A 24,299-nucleotide genomic window follows, 5' to 3' on the forward strand; every position below is an offset into this window, starting at 1 on the left:
CTTTTTCATTTTTAGAAAATTGTCTTAGGGGAATTGAGGTTTTTAGTAGTGTTGTGTGAAAGGTGTTCACAGCCACACTGCTAGGTAGCATGCTCCCACATGTTTGTGTTTTTTCTTCTCCTAGTAACCTTTTGAACTCTTTCATAATGCCGATCGTGGTAATGCACGTCTCTTTTTTTATCACTGGGAAAGCATCAGCACATGAAGGGCAAATAATTGCATGGTGTCAGAGTCAGAAATAGAATCTGAGTTTTGAGCCATGACTGTAGGTTGAAGCAGGTATCTTCCCTGTTCTTTCTGAGGACTTGGTCACCCACCTCACAGCATACAAGATAGGGCAAGTGTCAGGAGAAGCTTAGAACCCTCAGAATGGACTTCTTGATTCCTCAAGGAAAGTAAGTAATATGCAACTTCAAAATCATAGAACATGTTGACAGTTCCCCAGGTCTGGCCTGGCAGGCCAATTTGCGATATAAGTGGTAGGTTTAGATTTGAAAAGTTACTCAGGCTGTCTTCCCTTTACTGTCATGCTGTAGACCCCGAGATCACTTGATTTGGAAAAACCCTGATAAATTTCCATTTTAGAAAATGTAATTGTTATTAAAGAAAAGACAAATTAAAGAATGATGAAGGAAATTTATAAATCTGTTGCCAAATTTTTCATTTGGAGAACATGGAAGGGAAATCGAACAGATAGTTACCAGAGCTGGTCCAGGCTTAGAAACTTATTTCCAAAAGAAGTAACCAAAAGATGAACCAGACTCATTGAGACAAGCATTTCAGACTCATGATAGATCTTTTTGTCCAAGTGTGTCCCCACCAACCCCTCTTCCAAGGTAGGATTGTGCACATGTGTGGTCAAAGAGGAATGATGTACATACTCACAGACATACCTCATTTGGATGAAAATATTTTTGCTACCTTTACCCCATGGAACAAGTGGAATGCCAAAAGACTTAACTAACCTAAAAAGAAACCAAGTTCAAATGCATAGCAACTGCACAACACAAGTTGATCTCACCAATTCAATAAGGACATAAGTAACTTTTGTCATTGAGGACATGTGCTGACTGTCCTGCTGTATAATTTCACTGGGAGAAGGGCAATACTCTTGTAGTCCTCATGGACTGAGAACTTTTCTCACAAGTCCTCCATGAAAGATGGAACGTTCTTTCCTGCTATTGGATGGGGTTAGCACTTCTTGCTAATAGGTAATTGTGGGAAGTTCCTTCAACTGATGTTTTTCTCAATTACTTTGTTTTAGGAATTGCAGAGTATTTTCTGGGCCTTTAGCTCATGTTCAGAAATATAAAAGAGGCAGAAACTACTAACAGTTTGAGTCTCCTTCAGTGTTACAGAATGAAAGCTGACTACTGTGAGTCTTGGAGCTTGGCCTTCACCTCAGGCCCCTTTTTTTTCCCATTGTGCTTAGAGGGCATCCATTTGCATCCAAGAAAGGCCACACAGGCAGTGGGGAACAGCCCATGCCATAGACTACCCATTCTGGTCAGTGACTCAGGGGTTGTGATTCCTCATGTTCAGGAAAGAGATCCTTTTTTTTGTTAATCGGTAACAGGGATCGAACTCACAACCACCTGCTTGCAAGGCAGGTGCTTATGCCACTGAGCTAAATCCCCAGCTAGGAAAGAACATTGCCTAAAAGAACATTTGTTCCAGTTGTCTGAGGAACATATGAGGTGCAAGCCAAAAATACAAGGACTAAATCTAAAAAATTTATTATGGTAAAAAACATATAGCCTTTAATCCCCTCTGGAATATACCTCCTTGCTTCTGACATACTTATTCCGTCATTCTTGCCACTTTCTGAAGTCCTCTTTCATGAGTATCTTTGATTGTGTTGTCATGGCTGCCTCGATGGCCTGAATGAATCCAAAGCATGTACCTTTTTATGGTCATTTCAACTTCGCAGAAGAGCCAGAAATTTCACTGTGCCACATCTAGTGAATAAGGTGGATGAGGATACACTATGTTTTTATGAGTCTGCTTTTCTATTGGATGGCCCTCAGCAGGAGCATTCACCATATTTCGTAGCATAATTTGTAAACATTCATGAAAGAAGACTTCTAGAACTGGTTCAGAAACTGGCAGGAATGATGGGATAAATGTTTTAAATGAGGGAGAGTATCTTGAGGGGGATTAATGGCAGTGTATCTTACTATAATAGTTTTTAGATTAAAACATTCACCATACATTTTGACTACCTCTTATATACAGTGAGAAAACAGTCACTACAGTTCTTTCTTTTCTGTAACTTCAGTGCATTTCCCGGTTGCTTTACCTTAGACTATTTGGAAGTTGATAAGGTCCAAGATGATTTGTTTTTTATTCTGGCAATAAATGGTCTTGTGGTTTCCCATTGTAGTCTCCTTTGGGTGGCTCTGAAACATCTTTATGTCTTGGATTTTTGAGATGCTAAGAACATTTGCATTTATCACTAGTTGCAGAGGAATGGAGAATAAAGAGATAAAGAAAGGCTTCACTTGAAAGCAAGGGAGGATGTTGGACAATCTCATTGTGCCTTGAAGCTTCTGGGTTAACTATGGAGTGGGGTACAGTGGTATCTTTCCCCCGTGGGCTGTTTCTGATTCATAAAGTGCCATTTCTCTGCAGCAAGGACGTATGGCTTGGTAATCTGGTTTGAACAAAGCCCACCTCCAAAATCACATGGACCTACCTGCATATCCATTTGAACATTCTAGGTTTTAGGTTCCAAAGTCTTTAAAATGCAACCACTGACTCAAGAAAGTCCTCAAGCCCCTGGTAACATGTGTTGGGTTGTGTTGTTGCTGTGGGTCTTTTGTATCTCATCCTGGATCAAAAGGATTTTCATAGAAACCTCATCAATAGAAATATATAGCAAGTCTCCTGAGCCATGGTATTTAAAAATGTAAAAAGAATGAAAATCAAACCTTTTGCTAAAGTTTAAATTTCCTTTTCTGGGTGCTTTGGCCTCTTTGCAAGCAATTACCATAGGAAAGAATCTTTTTTCCATGTTTAAACTGGTTAGTCACCACCTTCCTGACTCTTAAGAGAACTCATTAAAGGTAAGGAAACTTCATTAGACGTAACTCAAGTAAGTAAATTGACCTTTTAGATTAAATTTGTTCTCTGAATTTCACAACAGAATCACTCATCTATGGCAAATTACCTTGATTGCAGGTATAGCTATGAAAAGGTAGTATCAGATAGACTTTCACAATATTCTGCTGCAGAGGTCAGGAGGCATTCATAACTTCATGAATGACCATGGACATGTGTCCAAAAGTATATCTGATATTTTTATTATGAGGCTTTTAAATAATTAGATAACAAGTTGTGGTGACTTAAACCAGCAATACAAGGTGTGATCTAAAAATACTGTAAATGTTTTCATTTTTAAAATATATTACAATAAAAGACATTGCTGTTAATTCACCTCAAAATACTCCCACTTTGAACTGACTTACTGAAACATTCTTGTCACTGTCTGAAGCAGTTCTAGAAGTCCTGTTTTGTGAGTATCTTTCATTGTGCTGTCTAGAATCCACTCAGAACGTTTACCTTTCATGGTCATTTTGATTTTGGGAAAGAGCCAAAAAGTAGCATGGTGCTAGATCTAGGAATAAGTGGGATAAAGGCACACTGTGATGTTTTTATTTGGCAGAAGTTTACATAAATGTTTTGAATTGGTTCAGGACGTTGCGGCAATCATAAAAAAATACTCATGAAAAAGGACTTCCAAAACTGTTTCAGAAAGTGGTAAGAATGATGGAACAACTGTGTTTGAAGTGAGGGGAATGTTTGAGGGAGATCAGTGGCAGTGTATCTTTTACTATAATAAATTTTTAAAAGTACAAATAAATCCCTTACATATTGATTACGTTTGGTACTTGTCCTTTTAAAGTAGAATTAAATAAAAACAAATGTTTAAACTACTGTAAATGTTTAAACCACTATACTTTGTCTCTGTTACTTTGAGAATTACATCCTTCTGTTTCCACTGTACCTTTCCTGTAACATCAGGTACAGGTATTCCCTATTTAACAACCATTTGTTCAATGACTGGTAGGACTTACAACCTGCTGCTTATACTTAAAATTCCTCTTATTTTGGGGGGTACAGTTCTGTACATATTATTTATAGAGGTTTAGTATCTTTTTCTGTACAGTATACCTTTTTTGCAGTACTGATATTTTTGATGACTCTACTATATAGTACTGTACTATAGTTTTATGTTCTGCTATACATTACAGTACTGCACATAAGAGTTATGCAAATAAAATCAGAGTCATCAAATTAGAGTTTCCTTTGACCATTTCTTTTCTCCAAATATTATACTTTAATATTATATACAGTTTCTCATTTAACAACCAACTAATGACCAAATTGGAGGACTGTAACTCAGTCATTAAATGAGGAATGTCCTGTATACAATTAGCTTCAACATTTGTTTCTTAAAAAACATCTCTTGAAGTAGTTTTGAGGCCAGGAAGGATCTGGGATGACTTTGCTAAAAAAATTTAATTAGAAACAACCTGAATGTCCATTCATAGGGAACCTATAATATGAAGTATGTTATGTACAGTTCAGTAGAGTTACTAGGCAGCTGCAAATAAAGGAATGATCTGTGCTAATGGGGAATGATGTCCAGGTCACATTTCTTAAGTTTGTAAAAACAAGCAAGATATAAAACAAGGTGTATACTATGATTTGTGTTATAGGGTCAAAAACCAAAACAAAATAGCTATACATCTCTGAGTTCCTACATGCATAGTTGTGGCTGGAGGAAACATAGAAAACCCCCTGTTTCCTTCCTCTAGAGAAGGGTAGTAGGGTACGAGGGAACAAAAGTGAGAGAAAGAGTGTTTACGTTCTATGCTTTTGTTCGACTTGATTTTTGAACCATGGAAATACATTGTCTATTCAAGAATGTTAAATATATACAATTGACAATAAGAGTCTTTTTTCTTTTTAAAATATTTTTATTAGTATATGTTTTATTAGTACGTTTTTAGTACATTTTTATTAGTACATGTTTGCAATACATAATGATTACATTCATCATGAGTTGGTACAGATACAAATCATATTTTAATCCTTTTTACCACATTTACTTTATCTGTTCATCTGTTGATGAACATATAGGACATTTCTAAGATTTAGCTATTGTGAATTGTGCTGCTATAAAAATAAGTGTGCCTGTATCACTATAATATAGTATCTCTGACTTTTTGGGGAAGATGCCTAGGAGCGTAGCTGAATAGAATGGAATTTCTGTTTTTAATTTTTTGTGTAATCTTCATACTGATTTCTATAATGGTTGTAGTAGTTTACATTCCCACCAGCAATATAGAACGGTTTTTTTTTATCCCCACAACTTCAGTGTCCTAGATACTTTTCTCACTGCTGAGACAAAATAACCAGTATACAAAGTTAAAAGGGGAAAGTTCAGTTTAGCTCATAGTTTGTAGATGTTCTTGTCCGTCATCAGCTGGCTCCAAGGCAGGATGGTATGGCAGAGGAGAAGCAGTTTGTGGTAGCGGAAGACGGCAAAAGCAACAAGCAACGGAAAAGACAAACCTCTTTCTGTCCTTTATATTTTTCTAGGCTACTAAGATTAGGGTGGTGCCAAACCAATCAGTGGGCTGATTTAGTAATCATACATCCTTAATTTCAGCATCGCACACTCTTGGTTCAGCCACCTCTGAAAAAGCCCCATCTATGACTGCAGGAGGCTTTGGCAGGACCTGAACCATAACTGCAGGTTTGGCAGGACCTAAACCATGACATTCCACCCTTGCCCCAGAGACTCATGTACATTCTTTTACACAAAAGGCATTTAGTCCATCTCTAAGAGTTTCTAAAACTGTTAGGAATTTGACAACTGTGAAGTCCAGTCCCCAAGGCTCTTCTGTGATTTAAAGCAAACTCAGCTGTGAGTCCCTGTACAAATGAAAAGTTATATTCCCTCTCTGGGGATTTAGCTCAGTGGCATAAGCTCCTGCCTGACAAGTACAAGGTTGTGAGTTCGATCTCCGGTACCTGTCCCTCAACATACAGTGGTACAAGATAAAAATTATCATTCCAAAAGATACGTATAACTATGAGAATAAAAAGAAATGGAACCAAAGCAAGTCCAAAATCCAGCAGGGAAAACATTAGGTCCTGTAGTTCCATGTGCAGCATTCAAACCAATCCATGGCAAGATACAAACCCTAGAAGGCTTGAGTGGCTCTGTGGCATTTCTGGTGGTGATAGCTTCCATGGCCTCTTTCTTGGGCCTGTTTTTCTCCTTTGCAGTTTTCCTCAGATAAACCCTATTCTTGACTTCTCCATACTTCTGGAGTCGCCAGTGCACCTTTGGCTTCATACTCACAGCTTCACATACTGCCCTTTCAGGGGCACACTTCCTGGCATCCCAGGCCTTCTTCTGAAATCTGGGTGGAAGTCTTTCTGACCTCACAGCTCTTGCATTCTGCATGCACCTAAAACCAGCACCATGTGGATGACGCCAAAGTCTGCTGCCAGTTGGAGAAGTAGCTAAGCATTCCCTCTCTCTTGGCTCTAAGGGGAAAGTGCCTGGATTCCTGAGTACTCTGAATTCAATCCTCAGGAACAAATTCTCTAGGCTGCTGTCATTCTGGAACATGGTTCTCTGTGGTCTTCTTCTCAAAGCAAATTCCTTCACCTTTGCAACTCTGAGGCTAGAGAAGTTGGAGTCCTGCTGGTTCTTGTGCTGTCTCAGGCCATATTTTTTGTTGTCCTCTGAAATACTTGACTTTTCCTTGCGAGTCTTTTCAGTGACCAATTTCTCCTCTGTTCCATCTTTTCAGAGTGCAACTTTGCGGGAGCTTTCCTTCTTGCCAAACTTGCTTTGTTTTGAATCACTCCCTTGGCCTTCTTGCTCTTGATTCTCAATATAGATCTGGCAGCTATGTCCTGACCTCATTAGACTGCCTTGAAATTTCTTCTGCAAGATTAATTAGTCTATCACCCCTAATTTCATTCTCAGGCAAAGTCTCTGGACATGAGAAAAATGTAAACAAATTTTCTGCCAAGGTATAACACACACTGTCTGAAGTCTAACAGTTAATTCAGTCCTTCTTTCTAGCAGAAACCTGCTGTACCTAGTCTTTACCAGTAGAACCTCTATCAGTCTTCTGGCCTTCTACTCTAACCAGAATCTCCCACCTCCCTAATGTGTTCAGCTCTACTTTTTCAACTGGATCTTTATACCTGTCCTAACCCTTCCTCATCCCACAAGCAGTTCCAAATACTCCAAAGCCATGTGGTCAGGTATAGTGTGCAACAATCTCACTTCTCTAGTGCCAAATTCTTTTAGTTACTTTTCTTTCATTGATGAGACAAAATATCTGACATCCAAAGTTAAAGGAGGGAAGGTATATTTAGTTCACAGTTTATAGAGGTTTCAGTTGTAGAGGCTGGTTCTAAGGCAAGGGGGCTTGGCAGAAGAGTAGCACAGAGAGAACAATCCATGGTGCCCACAAGGTGGCAAAGCAAAAAGGAACCTTAACAGTGTCTTTCTTATCAGACTAAGGATGGGTAACACTCACACTCTTAATCCTAGTGCTTTTAAGCCTAATGTTGCACCATGAATCAATTGCAGCACCACACACTCTAGATCTTGCCACCTCTGAAAAAGTCCCACCTGTGACTGCATGAGGCTTTGGGAGATATCTAGACATAAGCCATAACACTCACCAACTTTTTTTTTAAGTATTAGATGTTAGTCATTCTTTCTGGGGTATGATAGGCTCTTAATGTTATGATTTGCATTTCTCTAAAGGCAAAAGATGCTGAACATTTTGAGGAAGTAATTACTGACCATTTGTACTTCTTCAGAGAAGTGTATTCATTTCAATTCCCCATTTTTTTACTGGGTCTTTTAAGAGGTCTTTATATATAGTTTTTGAGTTCCTTATATATTGTAGATCAGTGGTGGCAGATATATGGCACATGTGTTGCAGTAGGCTGTTCATATCATTGTAAACTTTAAAGGATTTGTCATCACTGCTCTAAATATTAGTTCTGTATTCAAGAATAGCTCACAAAAAAATTCCCTCATTCTGCAGAGAAAGCAATCCAAGGCAATAAGAGAAAAGCTGGAGGCATCACAACTTTGGATTTCAAGTTATATTACAAAGATACTGCCATAAAAACAGCATGGTACTGGCACAAAATAGAGACATGGATCAGTGGAACAGAATAGAGGATGCAGAAACTACTCAGGCACATTCAGCCATCTAATCTTTGATAAGTGGATCCAAAGTATATGCTGGAGAAAAAACAGGCTCTTTAATAAATGGTGCTGGGAAAATGGCTTATCCACATCCAGAAGACTGAATCTCAACCTATATCTTTCACACTGTCCAAAATAAAATCAGAGCAGATTAAAGACCTACATATTAAAACAGAAACACTTTTCTTCTGAAAAATAAAATAGGTGAAACTTGAAGACACAGACACAGGCAAAAACTTTCTGAACAGAACCCAAATTACATGAAAAGTAACACCAAGAATCAATAAATTAGATTATATTGGATTAAACAGCATCTGTGCATCAAGGGAAATAATAGATTCTTACAGTAATTTTACCTTGAAAAACTAACCTTTTATTATCTCAAGTATCCAGAACTGTATGACAATGGGAATGTTCTACAGCTACATCATATCACAACTGATCCATGAGCACTAAAAAGGTGGGATTTGCAGCTCAGGGGCTTAATAATTTAGATTCATTTTAATTAATTTTAAGCTTAAATAGCCACTTGTAGCAAAGGGCTATCACATTAGTTGGATACAGATCTAGAATATTCCCCTGTCTAGACCTGACTAAAGTTCAGATATGTCTTAGGGGAAACACATTCATTTAGGCTCTCAGGATAAAAGTTATTATTGTAATCCCAGAAATTCTATTTTTTTCTTAGCCCTTGAATTTAATGCCAACACATAATTCTTGAAATGAGTAACTGTTAGATTTAAAAATCTTTATTACCAAGAAAATCATTTTTATGGACACTGTGTTTTTCTAATCTTGCTGGGAATGATTTTACATGTTCTGTAAGAGGTTGCTTTTATTATCCTGAAGATAAACCTTATTTGTGTGTCTCCTGCCTCCCACCTCCAGTTTAACATGCCAGACACTTTGTCCTCAAGCCCAGCAGCTGTTGTAATACAAGGGGACAGTTTGCATTCTTAGCAGCTGCCAGAAGCATTTCTAATCTGGCTTTGGCAGGAAATAGTACACAAGTGGGAGCCAAGTTAAAAGAAGCTTGAAAAATAAACAGAATAACTTTGGATGCCACTAAAATATGGTCCATTTTCTGCTAAAGATTACCCTACTGATTGGTAACCTGACTGGATGGTGAGCCCTTCAAGAACAAGGCTGCATCTAGTGCTGCTCACAGCCCGGAATAGGCTGGTAGTAGGTGGTGGTTGTTATTTTTTAAATGCATATACTGCAAATTTGTTTAATTGGTTAAGTTAAGAGCTTAAAACTGTTGTTCATCCGAGATAAACTGTTTGTTGATAATTAATGGTTATGGGTCCTGCCTTGCTTCTCCTTTCTGCTATACAATATCGCCCACCTCTGCTCTAAAGAAAGACATTTGAATATTCCTTTAACATTATTTATGAATCCATTCTGCAAGCAAGTTTATTTTTGTTGTACACAGTGAATAAAGTACATCCTAATTTAGTCTCTTTCCTACAAAGGACGAGTTTTTCAGAAGGTGGAGTTACAGGTGTAAATGTGGGAGCCTTTTTAGCTGAAGGCAAAATATCCTCCAGCTGAAATAGCAAATTCATGAGTTTTTGTCTCCAAGAAGAAATTTTTACTAAAATCTTAGCTCCAGAATTACAGTTCTTCCCATCACTTTCTGCTTTCTGTAGAAGGTGCAGGGAGCTCCTGCCTCTGAGACTCTCTGGGCTGTTTCAGGTGTCAAGAGTTATCCACAAGATGGGGGTCTAATGGTGCCTGTGCTCAACAAGTCTGGTTTTCCTTGCAGACTTTCACAGCCTGGTGTAACTCCCACCTGCGGAAAGCTGGCACCCAAATTGAGAACATTGAAGAAGACTTCAGGAATGGCCTTAAGCTCATGCTGCTTTTGGAAGTCATCTCAGGTGGGTACACATACTCTAGTCCTGTATTTAAATATACAATCAGTAGGTCAGCATCTGTTTGAAGATGACTTCATTATAAGTTATCCTTTGAACTTTGTTAGGCAAGAACATGTATTACTGGCAAAGAAAATCTTTTCAAAGAACAATCTTCTTGGAGTTATTTTTCTCTTCTGAAGAAAGAGTGAGTTTTGTTTAAAATGGACTTATTAAAAACTGCTTATACTACCCACACCAAAAGAAAATAAGAGAAGAAAAATGATATTTATATCACCGTCCACCCTGTTCACTGTTGCTCCAGCTAGTGTGCATTTTAGAAATCATCTTTTGTCTGAAGTGGCAGTGTCGATGTCATCAGCACTCTTGACCACATGAGTTAGCTCCCTGTGGGATTTGATTTTCCCTGAGTTTCAAATTGACTGGTTCATCCTGGACAGGATGGATCACCCTTACAGAAGTGTGCCTGGGAAGGAGGATGGCAAGCCTACCCTGGCCCATATATCTTCATAAGCAGATGTCTAAGACAAGCTCTGGCAGCCACTGCTGTGATTTTAACTAGGGCACCCAACTTCCTCAAACAGTGAGCCAGCAGTGCTAAATGCTCCAGGGAGGGTAATGGACTTCTCTCTTTACACATGTGAAAGTTAGCTTCTGGGCCAAACCACACTCTCAAAGTCAGTTTGAAAAGCACATAATCTTAAACCTGTGGCCCCTCACTGATAAACTTGGTCTTGATCCTGTTTGAGTCTGCTGTTCCTTGTATCCTGTGATTTAGAGAAACCAGGACATGTCAGAACCATGTGAGTAAACATTTCTCTTTAAGGAAAACCAAGGCTCTGAATTTCACCTTCTTGATTCCACACCAAGCCATGACTCTGTCTGCACTGTTCTCTTTTCATCCTACAGGAGAAAGGCTGCCCAAACCAGACAGAGGGAAAATGCGGTTCCACAAGATTGCAAATGTCAACAAGGCTTTGGATTACATAGCCAGCAAGGGGGTGAAACTGGTGTCTATTGGGGCTGAAGGTGAGAGGTGTGACATGTGATCTGCACTGACCTCAGGGTCTAGGTGTAGCCTGCAACACGAATTCTCTCCTCCCTCCACCATGATGTGGACAACCTGTTCCAGGCCCTCTGCAGGGCCATGCAGAGCTGAGAACAAATGGTACCAGGAGTGGGTGACCAGGCTCAAGCCTTATTTGTTTTTTTGGGTTTTTTTTTTTTTTTTTTTTTTTGTCTTTTTCATTTTTATTGGTACCGGGGATCGAACTAGCAAGGCAGGTGCTTATGCCGCTGAGCTAAATCCCCAGCCCCTCAAGTCTTATTTGTAAAGAATACAGTCAATTATAGCACTGTGTCTTCTTTATAGCAATTACAGGAGAAAGGAAGAATGTATGAATCCCAAGGTCTCTTAATATGAACTAATTAATAGAAAGATGAGCAGCCTCCTCATTCTAAGAGATGGAGAACCTGTGGAGGCCCCTAGGGACTCGTTGTAACTCATTGGGCACAGCAGTCTTGCTCCCACCAGCTGGGGATGGCTGTAAGAAGAGTAAGAGTACAGACAAGGCTGTGTCTATCTTTGATTGTTTTAAAACATTATCTTGGTAGACATGGTGGTACACACTTGTAATCGTAGCACTTGGGAGGCTGAGGCAAAAGGATCTTGAGATGGAGGCCAGCCTGAGCTACATGATGAGTTCAAGGGAGACCTGAACTATATAGTAAGTCCCTGTCTCAAAACAAAACAACAAAACACTGTAGCTCATAAAGTCTTAAAACTGTAGAAACTCAAGATGTGTGCTTGTGATTAACTCAGAACTCACTTAAAATGGAGACATTTGGTTATGAATACTACAGCTATAACTAGACCCATTGTGGTGGTTAGAAAACCATAAACTGGTCTTCTCTATAAATATTTTCCAGACAATTCTGAAACCAGACTTATCTATAGGAAAAATTACTGACTATGGTATCTTTCCATTAATTAATTATTTTTCTCCCCTATAGAAATTGTTGATGGCAATGTGAAAATGACCCTGGGTATGATCTGGACCATCATCCTTCGCTTTGCTATTCAGGATATTTCAGTTGAAGGTAAATCCATGTCAAAAGTCTTAATTGTATAATTTGGAAGTCAAGTTTGAAAATTAACATTTGAATAGGATGTTATAACATTGAACAGTCACTTTTACATGGTTGAATGAAAGGCATGCAAGCTAAGTTTTGATAAATTATATATTGTGTGGGAAAAGACCCTAGCAGCTCAGTTTCAGTCATGGGGGTGGAGTCATTTTGAAAAAGAAGAGCACATGTTCAGAACAGAAGTTGAGTTTTAAAATGAGCATTTATCAAGCTTCTGAACTTCTTATTATGCTAATTTACAACTGCAGCTGAGTTCTTTAGGCTTACAATCAAAATACATATTTGGGGGGGATGCAAAAATAATTGACCCAAGTTCGTTCATTTTTTCCCTCCTTTTGTCTTTCTTCACTTCTTTCCTTTTTCTTTTTTCTTTTCTTTCTTTTTTTTGGGGGGGGGCAATAATAGAAATAGCTAGTCTTTCAATCCTTATTCTCCCTCTTCCCTGCTTCTTTCCAGAATCTCTGTTGTCCCTGTATCTTTTGGCCTAACAACTACTGTGTCATTGTAACAGAATCTTCATCCTTGGGCTGCTACTGAAGATAAAAAAATCTTCAGTGTTTTACACCCAATACATTCCTAAATATTTGATAAATTCAGTACTATTGAAGAATGTCAAGTTGGTATTCTTAAAATTAGAACTTTGCTTTAGTAAACTCTCAAATTACAACATGTATACCACAGAATATGTTCAAGGGCAGGTGGATTGTCCAGTGAGTCAGCCTCCCCTAACTTTGTAACTCAGCAGACACCCAAGTACAAGAATGAGGAGCAATGAGGGCACTATTTATAATTCTGCTCAAACCAGAGGATTCCATGATTGGTTTTTTCCAGTGGTTTTAATTACTCATCACATTAAGTGTTAAGAACAAAGAACTAGCTTAATGTACATACCAGGTGATTTGAAGCCTACAGTAAGCTACAGTGCTTGCCTTTAACTAGTTTTTAATTTCACTTAGATTATTCCATTTTAACACCAAAGACCCACTCATGTCACCTAAAAATCAAACTAAGACTTAATCACATTAAAACTTCAAGTCAAGCTCTCGTGTATGACAGCCAGATTGAATTAATAGTCTGAACTTGAAAACTGCTGCACAATGAAGTTTTATTAAAGGATGTCCCCTTAAGCTAAATGAAAATAACAAAATGTTTCCTAGAAACTTCTGCTTTAATAAAAGTAAGTTGTTACTGCAAACATGTACTAATGAAAATTTTAAAGTTAAATAAAAATAATGATAATTTGTTGCAGTTCCCTCACATTTTATACATTTCTAAATTTAAACAGTTGAGTCTGCTTTAAAGAACAAATACTGTATTTTAAAAGTTTGTTCACACTATCACATTAGCTGGGCTAGCAAATCCTTTTCCAGCAAACATTAAAGGATTGATTGGATTTGACCTTGGTTTTTATTTATTTATTTATTTTTGATTGTTTAATTTTTGCGGGGAGGTACAGACTGTTGAATTCAGGGCCTTGTGCACGCTGAGTATGACCACTGAGCTATACCCTAGCCCCTGTTACAAATTCTGAATTGGTAATAATATGAATTTTAAACTTAAATTTTATTTTAGAAGTAGCTATGAATGGTATCAGCATAGTTTCCCCAAAATTATTATTTATACACCCCAAATAGTAAAATCACTGTTTTGTAAAATGTCACAGAATATTATGCATGTGTTCTTCATAAGACTAAGAAACTGAACATTTAAAAAGTAGTGATTTCATGTCAGCACACCTAAATCCCTTCCAGAAGATGTTTTTCAGGGCCCAGTACAGCAGATAATGTTAATTTGCTAACTTACATTTTTAAGTTTAGTTTTATGAAGTAATAATTTCTATTAATCTATAGAAAATTTACTTCATTTGTTTTAGTGATCTATATTAAATAGGAAAGGAGGCTGTTTATAAAGTTGAATACTTTTCTGCATGTTGTGGCACACGCCGGGGATCCCAGCACTCAGGAGGCAGAGGCAGGAGGCAGAAGGATTGCTTGACACGTGGGCTTCATAAGCGAGTTAAAGGCCAGCCTCCTTTACATAGTCTCAAAAACAAAACAAAACAAAAACAAAAAACCCTGAGAATTTTGAAAAGCCAGTTTTCTTTAATAGAATTATGGGTGGGCCTCTTCCAAGAAAGAAAAGGAGAGAGTTAGCTATTACCAAAGTAGCCAAACACATCAGGAGAAAACCTTGTTGGACATCGGTACCCTGAGTGCGATCAGACATGTTTAGGCAGAAATTAGGTGGGACTTGGTGTCACTAGATGTGGAGCTAGATGTCACTACTAAGTCTTCAGGATTTTGTTGTTTTATTTTTCAAACCTGGTAAGTTTTGCTTAAACTTTGTAAGATACAGCCAGTTATTTCCCTTTTTCTTAATTTACATTGGTTAGGATGCAAAGTATCACCTCACAGAGTGGGGAGGCCACATGTTTTTTCAGTTACTATTTTTGCTTTAAAAAGAGTAAGTTGCCAACTAGGGGTTATGATGCTATGATCCCACTATTCAGGAGACAAAGGCAAAAGGATCATGAGTTTGAGCCCAGTCTGGGCTGCATAGCAGGGCTCTACGTCAAAAAAACCAAAAATACATAAAATAAAAAGAAAGTTACTAATCACCCTGAAGTCTTGCTTTAGTATTTTTTGTGATTTTGATTGCTCCCGTGTTGTTCTTTTGAAGTCCCCTAAGTGTTACTAAATGTTCATCTCTTGGGTCAGTGTCTCAGCTTCCTTCTGCTTACAGAGGCTGGAAGGAGAGCTGATATGTTGGTGAATGGCCCCTGCGAGGCTATTTCAAAGGCATCTAGGAGTTGGGTGAACTAAGGAGTGTGTCCCTCTATGGACAATTTCTTGTTTGTCTTTACAGAAACGTCTGCCAAGGAAGGTCTGCTGCTCTGGTGCCAGAGGAAGACTGCTCCTTACAGAAATGTGAATATTCAGAACTTCCACACTAGGTAAGCACAGGGCTCTTGAGGCCCTTCCCATCTTCCTGAAACCCCTGCTGCCAAGAAAATCAGGATTTTCCATACCCAAATTCCCTCTCCTTTCTGAGCAGTAGTTTTATATTTGCAGGAGAACAGAGGCTTAGAATTCTGGATGCTTGGAGGCTCCCACAGATCCATTAAGGTGTGGGATGCTGAGGAGGCAGCACTGTGTCTAAGTGCAGGGCATCTCTTCGTGGTGGGAGAAGACAACAGGAAGGGTGCTTGCTTGTCAGACACCCTAGCAGACTGCAGACTTCATGCATCTGCTGCGACCTGGTCCCTCAGGATGCCTAATCCATCAGCTTTTCTCTGGCCAAACTCAAGCAGGAAAATAACATTTGAAAGATTATAGGGAATGGGATGGGTAAAATCCAGACATGATACAAGACCATGATTTTGTTACTTGCTTTGGTCATGCAGATTTTTATCATTGTCCTATATAGGTGGAAGAGTTGGTTATGGTTTCCACCTTTGGATGGTGAGTGAACATAAATGGGTTAGTGACCGATGAGAGAAAGGAAGGACCAAAATGACAGATTGGTGAGATTAAAATATCTACCAGGTGTCAGCACTGAGCCAGGACTCATGAACACAGATGAGAAAAGAAGTCATCCTATCCCTAGAAGCAGTCACTGGGTAGATGAGAGAGCTAGGAAGCACTGTGACTTCTGCCAGAACAAACAGCAGACTTCCCAGACTATTTCCACTCACTTTCTTGGGCTTCTGCTGGCCCCACATAAACACAAGCTTCTCACACTGAAAACTAGAACTCCTACCAGGGCCTCCTTGCACCAACCCCTTGGGGACTAGGACTCCGTGCCTAGGTCTCACTAACCCTGCTGTCACCAGCCCCTGTGAACCCACAATGGCCAAGGAGTGATTAGTGCTGTGCCTATGGGAAACAGGCTACATCAGGAACCTGCTTTCACTGTGTGTCCCCTTCACCTTCATACCTTGGCCTTTTTTTTTTTTATTACAGGGATGTAACCTAGGGCCTTCACTCTGAACTACATCCCCAGCTATTTTTTGAGAGAGGGTTTCACTAAGTCCCTATTTGCACAGGTACAGGTTTCAAATTTCTAATCCTTTTGCCTCAGCTTCCCAGAGTGCCACAGTTACAGGCTTGTAAAGTGTCCTACGTGTTGGAAAGACTGTCTCCCAGACATGGGCCTTGCAGGTGTCCTTGAGACACTGGACAGTTGTAGGGAGGGGTAAGAACCAGAGCAGGTAACTTGGAGAAGACAGTGGGAAAAAATCCAGAAACTAGGAAAGGTGGGGACAGCAGTGGAGGCACCTTCTTTCCTGTCATCATTTGTGCTAGCACAGACCCCACTGGGACAGACCATAGGGCAGGGCCAGTGAAGAGGAGACAAACTGGCTGGAACTATGCAGTGAGCCTCCCAGGGGCCATCAAGCTTGCTGGACAGGAAAGGGGGACAGTTCTCTCTTGGTGCGTGAAGCCAGACAGAAGTCACATCCCACCTACCAGATCATGCCTGCTGCCTTCTGTCCGTTAACCCAAGTTCCTCCTCTTCTCCACGCTGCGAAGCTGGAAAGATGGCCTTGGACTCTGTGCCCTCATCCACAGACATCGGCCCGACCTCATTGACTACTCCAAGCTTAACAAGGTCATTCTGGGTGACCCAGCATGCAGTGTCCCCACCTTGCGCTCAGCATGTCATCCTGAGAGTGAGCACATCAGCACTAATTGCACAGATCTTAGCTGCCCATAGCAAGGCCCCTAGGAAAAGCTGTTCTACCAATGAGCTTCTTGCGTGATGGCAGGAAAGAGTAAGAAAACACTTACCATTAGGGGACAGTCACCTGTCAGGGAGACCAGTCCCCTGTTACCTGTCACCTACCAGGGAGGCCACTCACCTATCACGGCAGTCACTCATCTGCCAGGGCAGACACTCACCTGGCAGGAAGGACACCTACCTGTTTGGGAGGATGGTACTAAAAAGCTAAGCCTTCCGGTGGAGCCCTGTCTGTTTAAGCTTGATGATTGGGCTTGGTTTCCTAGGAAGGCTTTAGATACCTTAAAAATTTGGTAATAAGAAAGATTTATATATGCTAAAATTTCCTTTACCTTTCTGGAAGTTTACTTGCAGATATATTAACTCAGGATTGATAACTTGTTCCTCACACATAGACTAATGATAATTGTCTGATTATTTATAGGGTATTAGCTGTCACATTAGAAAAGAAGTTTTGATATTTTTTCAGAAAAATTGAACTTAGAAATCTTTAATTCTCCCTTTATGCCTAAAGTTTAGTGTGCCTAGGTCTCAGATCACCATTTTGATATTCTGGGTGGGGGGGTGTGCTGGGGGCTGAACTCAGGGCCTTCACATTGAGCTACATTTTAACATTTTGACTGTTTTGTTTTATTTTGAGACAGGGTCTTGCTTTGTAGTGCAAGCTGGTCTTGTACTCATTATGTAGCCCAGGTTGGCCTTGAACTCACAGTGATCCTCCTACCTCAGCCTCCCAAGTGCTGGGATTACATTTGTGCTGTACAATGCCTGGCTTCATTCTTTAATTTTGAGACAGGGTTTTTGCTAAATTGTTAAATTGTGCAGACTGGGATTGATTAAGTTTTCAGTTTTCCTGCCTAAGCCTCGCAGAATGCTGGGCTTACAGTTTGTGTCACTACACTCAGCTTCCTACTCATTCCTTAGCTGTAGTTTTAAAATGTAATGTGTGATGCAGAAAGGGATGAGGGCCTGTTGGGAATGGGAGTCTCACTGCCTTAGAAATAACAATATGTGAAAATTCAGATCTGAGAGCTCGGCCTACCTCTGTTGGACATCTCCACAGTGGTAGTTAGACACATTTCCTCCAGGGTGCTGGTGTGCTTAGCTGGCGTTCACGTGTGTTGTGTGCTTCCATGTGAAACCTGACCCTGCTGCATGATGCCCTCTCTGTGTGGTGTGGACAATCACAGGAACGGTGTCCTGGGTTACCTTGTCTCTTGAGTTATCACTTACTTGCTCACCCTCTGGTACTCATAGAGAGCATGAGAAGAATTGATTGACACTCTGCAGATGAAGACTATACAATACTGTAGTCAGGAATGGAGCTTTTTCCTAGCCATCACAGGCATATGCTTTCTTATCCCTCAAGTTACCATGAAATATTTTAAATATATAGACCATGTACTTTTCCCCATAAATCTCTATTGAATTTGCAGAATGAAAAGTTGGACCAAATAGACTTAGCTTCTCTAGCAGTTTATAATGGTCAATTTCATCATGAAAAGATTCAGAATTGTGGAAATTGACCATTTACAATGAGAAAATGAATACTGCAATGAATACTTCTCTAGTAGTTCTAGATCAAATACTGTTACAAATAAATAAATATGTTTGCACGCTCAGATTGTGTGCACTTGTGTAAGATCACATACATACATTTATTTGAGCTTCATTCCAAAGTCGGTACTGTTATCCCAATATAATACACCAGTAAAGTGGCAACTTTGGTGATCTGGCTGTGGTCACATGGCCAGGTGACTGAGCTAGGCAATAACATAACTGCAACAGTTTATCTCTTATCCATTAAGTCTAAATGAGATAACTTTCATAAAGTCTCAGAGTCATTACTCTGTGTTTTTAATGCCAAAGTCCTTCCATATTTTTTTGGAAAAAATGTTTAGTTAGATATTTGGCTTCATAAATATATCTATAAAGTATGAAGTAAGATTTGGTTAGTGAGATGGCTGCTTTCAACCAAATAGTTATGTGCTTTAATTAAAACACTAGCCAATTGGATTTTTTTTTTTTGGCCTGGAAATAATTGTATACGCTATGAAGACAGGAAGTTGAGTTTGGTGTCTTCACTGAGCGCATTGACTGTGTTTTTGAAGCCCATGCTTTTCAAATATTTCACTGTATTAAAATGACTGTGCTCAGTCAGCATTGCAGTTTCTAAAAAAGTTTAAATGACTTTGTTGTTAAAATTGACTACAGTCATCCCTATAGTGACACTAATTTTCATTTTGGTTTTTCTATCATATTTTGTCCCATTTCAATTTCATTACAGCTAATCTGCTTAATAAAATAAAATATGTTAGGTCTTCTAGTTTTTCAGTATGTCAGTTAAGTGCTGCTGATTAAATTTATTATGTTATGTGTATTTAACAAGTTTTACAGTGATAAATAACTGTTCTTCAAAAATTTTTTCTTCATGAATTCATGTATAATTTTAAGGTTTTGTAAATTCTTTTAGCATTTAATCTCACAGAAATATGATTTTTGTAACCTCTTTAGTGAGCTTAACATCTCACTGGCAGCACCTTCTCATCATCTCTCTTTCCCAGCTTTGTAAGTTTAAATCCAGTATGTTGGAGTAAACGTTTTCCAAGATCACCTTCCAGCTTTCATGATTTTTTTGAATGATTGAAACTATGTTATTCACAGGCTGGAAAACAACTTCTGATGTGTTTAGGATGTTCTTCCTTATCAGTGAGAGGTTCCCTAACAATTTCTGTCTTCTTCTCACAAAGCATTTCAAATCTTTTGCTTAGCTCTCATGGAGTGTGCATGGGTTGTGTGGTTTCCGTGATTTTTGATCCTTCTCTAAACATTTGAAGTGATGGGGAAAAGGTAAGGAAAGTTACTTACATGTTATGGTTGTGTGGGAACAGGAAGGCATCTTGCCCTAAATGAGGGATATAAAAAGCATTATTTATAAGTCCTGATTCAATAATTTTTTAAAAATCTGGTTTTTAAATACAGGATGACCCCATAGGAAACATTAACCTGGCAATGGAAATTGCAGAGAAGCACCTGGATATTCCTAAAATGTTGGATGCTGAAGGTGAGATGAAAATTGTGCTTACTGTGTTACAGAAAATCTGTCGATATTACAGCTACACCCCAGGGGACTTTGTAAAACTACAGCTATGTTATACCTGCAGTATTCAGTTTCCTCCTACCGACCTAATCTATATAAAATATCTCCTGCTCGAAAGCAACTGAGAAAAATCATAGTGAAAGAATTCATCAAATATTTCAGCTAAGAAGCAGAAGGCCTTAGCTTACAATTTTTAAAATAACATTTTTTCAGTACCATAATGTATTTTCCTTAACTGCAAAGAGAAAAGTTTAACAAATGAATCCTGGTGACATACTTAAGGGAAAAAAATTCTTTTTCCTGGCTAGAAGTTATAAAATTAAATATAAAATATGGTACCAGAGTACCATACAAACTTTCATATTTCATTTTTAACTGTCTAATTAAATTTTAACTTTGTTAGATCTGAAAAACTCATGTATATTTTGCACTTTTGCTGCACTCATGCTGGGGACTTATTTCACATGCTTTTTGTGCCATTTTTATGTGGCGAGTTAATGTGAGCTGGGCCTATGGCACACCATCTAAAGCATATGTGTACAGATCACTCATATGCTTTGTGTGTGGTTCACTTAGCTTTCAATAGACCTTTGTTGAGTGCTTTCGATGAGCAGGATCCTCTGCTAGGTACTGCAGGAGGTGATGAGAGGATGAGACCCTGCCCACAAGGGTATTGTATTCATATATTATTTTGTTTCCATTGTTTTTACTAATTAGCACTGTTAGGGAAAAGCAAAGAGCTTAATTATAGTTTGTGGTTAATCTGTTTCTTCTTATTCTGATGATTCTTTGAGGGCTTCTGTAAATGGTTACAAACTGGGTAGCTTTAAACAACAAAGATTCATTTTCCCTCCTAGCTCTGGAGGTTGTGTCTGAAATGAAGCACTGGCCAGACCTGAAGGGGAGAATTCTTCCCTCCATCTTCTAGAAGCCCATGCATTCCTTGGCTTGTGGCAGCATGAACCTACTTCCTGCCTCTGTCTTCACAAGGCCTTCTGTGGTCTGTCTTGGTGTGTCTGCTCCTCTCATAAGGATACCTGTTGGATTAAGGGCCTTTCTTACTCTACTGTGACCTCATCTTCACTCAATTACATCTTCAAAGACCCTTCTTGCAAATAAGATCATGGCTAGCCCTTTAGCATCTGTTCTAGGAGGACACGGTTCATTGTATAAGAGAGATTTTTTGACTAGGACTCTCATATTGTCCATTTATTAAATGTACTGTTATTAGACACTGGTTCAAGTATTCACATTTGAAGGTAGTTTCTATTAAACTTTCTCCAAGGCTCTTTAGAGAAGGGATTTAAGTCAATACAGCAAGTAGTTAAAACATAGAAAGTTTCATTTTCCTCTTTATCCATTTATATTCTCCAAACTAAATTCATAATTTTGTGGCTCCTTCTTCTGTGACCTTTCCATATGATACATAACTTCACAGAGTTCTTGAATTGATAGCCAGGATGAATTAGTAAATTCATCTGATTCAGTAATGTCTTTAGACTATCCTAAATTAAGGACAAATCTTACTTGAAGCACTCACTTATGATCATAAGCATGATCACCATCATCATTCTTCTGGCCCTACTTACATTTTTCTTCTCAGTTCCTACGCTTTCTCTTAGTCTATGTTCATTTTTACTGGCAATGCGATGTGTTAGCCAGTAGTTACTTCTGCCTCCAGCCTTGCTTTCATTGCTTTTCATTGTCTTTCCTTTTTAGTGGTCCGGAAGAGTGCTCACATACTGTATTGTTAGTTTTGTAGATTAAGTTTTATAATCTTCTGAACAGTTGTGATCACGACTCCCTTGGGGAGGAACACACTGTAATGTGACTACTCCACAGATTCACTCTGCCTATTATGCTTTGTGCTGTCTGCACTGGGGACGTCTCATCACCTCCGTTCTGCAGGAATGCTTTCTCATCACTGTGTACTTTCATGGTAACACTGGGGCCAGGTCTCCCCTGCTCTTCTCCTTAACACTTCTCACTGAATCCGTGCTCTTCCCTCCTGCTGCCTGGATCTCACGTTTTGTGTTGGTCCTTGAACTCAAGTGGGTCTCTTCAAGTGACTGATTTGGCTACCTACCCATGAACTGTACCAGTGAAAATGGGTGACATTCTTCTCATCTTAACTATGTACCATTTGTGTTTTGCACGATGAACCTGTTTTGAGATGAGTCCCAGGTTTGGCTCATGTGGGCACACATGCTCCCTGCAGACTTGCCAAATGGATCTCTCTGACCCTGCACCTTCACGTGTATAGTGGTAGAATGAGCCTGGAATTGTGCTATAATTCTCAAAGTCTCTTTCTGCCCAGAGATGTGCTTTTGCTGCCAGTAAAGGCTTTTCTGGATTAGCCAGGGCCTGCCTTCTGATAAATCCTTTATTTCTCTTGGCCATTCTCAAAATGGCCAGAGTAGTGACTTTGCAAGTATGAGTTTTTTTGCTGTGAGCCAAGATTTTAAAAAGTGTGGGGCAAGAAGAAGATTTCTGCCTCAGCCTTCTCTGAGAATACACTTAGCAGAAGCCTTCTGGTGTTTGCACATCCAAGTGGTTAACTCTATTTTATCCACACAGACTTAGTACTCACTGGCAGACCTGATCGTCATAATGAACTATGTGTCTGGTTACTGTTATGCTCTTGATGCTAAGTAAGTATGTAAAACACAGGTCACCCTCACCCTTTGCCACTCGTGTCAGTTTTCTCTGTTGAAAAGGTTCTGAGCAGGCAGTCCTTTGTGTTTTTTGGTTTAATTGTCTTTAAAACTTACTTTCTGTTCATGCAGTGCCATGCCATCCAAGTTCGTTTCCCAGAAGATCCCAAATGCTTACCCAGTTCTACCTTGTTTCCATTAATAACCTCTGCAAACCCAGTGGCAGGGTTTCACTGCACTGTAGGGAATAATTACAGAAGGTATTATTTAACTTCATTCTGTTCATTGACTAGTTTGAATTAAAAAGCAGTTTACCAAAAAATGGAATTGCCAATGTGGAAAAAGAAAAGATGTGTGTTGACATGGTTCTATTTCTCTTTTTCAATTGGATAAATCAGCAAATGTAAGTTGTAGCAGGAGTCATAATGAGCACAAGTGTGCACACCCTTCTCTTTACTTGTTCTGTGCTCTTGGTGATTCCTGTAAGCAGCATGGTAAGTATGTGTAGGCAGTATTAAGGGACATGGCCTCTCCAGTGAATGTCACTCTCATTCCCAGGGAGGCCTCCAGAACAGAGAGCCCCAGCAATTAGGAAAGTGGAGATGGGGTAGTAGTGGGGCATTCCTGCTGGTGTGTCCCACATCCTTCAAAGTGATATGCATGCCTTAGTACAACGGTCAAAAGAGGAGTCTTGAAGGGTGACAAGTCAGATGTGCAGCAGATAGGTTTCCAGGTTAACGTGTTAGCTAACACTAACAGTACTTTCAAAAGCCCATGGGGGAGTCACAAGCCATTAAGTCAGTCATTAAAAAGTCATGCAGATCCAGAGGTTCACATTTCCTCATCATTTCAGTGCTGTACGGTCTTCCTGGGGGTGAAGTTCTTGAGCCTAGAAACACATAGAAAAGTGGTCAATGTGAATTAGTTTGTTTTTCCCTTTGTTCACCCTGGTTTTTCCTCTTCACCTGTGCATGTCTTTGTGTCCTGTGTTATTTTCTCCCCCCTCAGACATTGTGAACACTCCCAAACCTGATGAAAGAGCCATCATGACTTACGTTTCCTGCTTCTACCATGCTTTCGCGGGAGCGGAGCAGGTATTCGACCCGTGTACCTGGCCAGCTGTGTTGCTCTTCTGTTGTGTGTGTGTTTGTGTATCTGTTTGTGCACGCACATGTGTGTGTGTGTCTGTGTGCTTCACATCTTACCTTGGACTTTGTCGTTGTATTGTAATGACCTCTAATACTTCAAGTTCCAAACACAAATTCTTTTATTAACAGCTTTGGCAGTTCATAAAGTGCTTTTATTTATCTTTTCCTTCTAATATATTTCTTTATTAATGAAATACAATTACCAGTGGGGTAAATTGTAGAAAACATTTCAGCTTTAGAATGGAAAAAGTGTCATGAAAATCAAGCCATATGCTTCAGGCAGTGAAGGGGAAATTAACAAGGACAAATGCCTTTCCCATATCTGCCTATTCTCATCTATCTGGAAATTACCTTCACTCTTCTGTGATATAT

General features: G+C 39.3%; 1 protein-coding gene across 1 annotated transcript in view; it reads left to right on the top strand.

Moving 5' to 3' along the window:
- The window catches only part of Actn2 (actinin alpha 2), a 74,503-nt gene that overhangs the window by 22,512 nt on the left and 27,692 nt on the right, over nt 1-24,299 (top strand). The window contains exons 2-8 of the mRNA XM_005005241.4: nt 10,029-10,143; nt 11,047-11,166; nt 12,151-12,237; nt 15,151-15,238; nt 16,818-16,896; nt 20,008-20,089; nt 23,788-23,873. Coding sequence (XP_005005298.1) covers nt 10,029-10,143; nt 11,047-11,166; nt 12,151-12,237; nt 15,151-15,238; nt 16,818-16,896; nt 20,008-20,089; nt 23,788-23,873 — 657 coding nt within the window. The remainder of the gene's footprint in view (nt 1-10,028; nt 10,144-11,046; nt 11,167-12,150; nt 12,238-15,150; nt 15,239-16,817; nt 16,897-20,007; nt 20,090-23,787; nt 23,874-24,299) is intronic.

Source organism: Cavia porcellus, unplaced genomic scaffold (assembly GCF_034190915.1).
Source record: "Cavia porcellus strain 051 isolate PalLab524CR breed Dunkin Hartley unplaced genomic scaffold, mCavPor4.1 scaffold_13, whole genome shotgun sequence".
NCBI classification, from domain to species: Eukaryota; Metazoa; Chordata; class Mammalia; order Rodentia; family Caviidae; genus Cavia; species Cavia porcellus.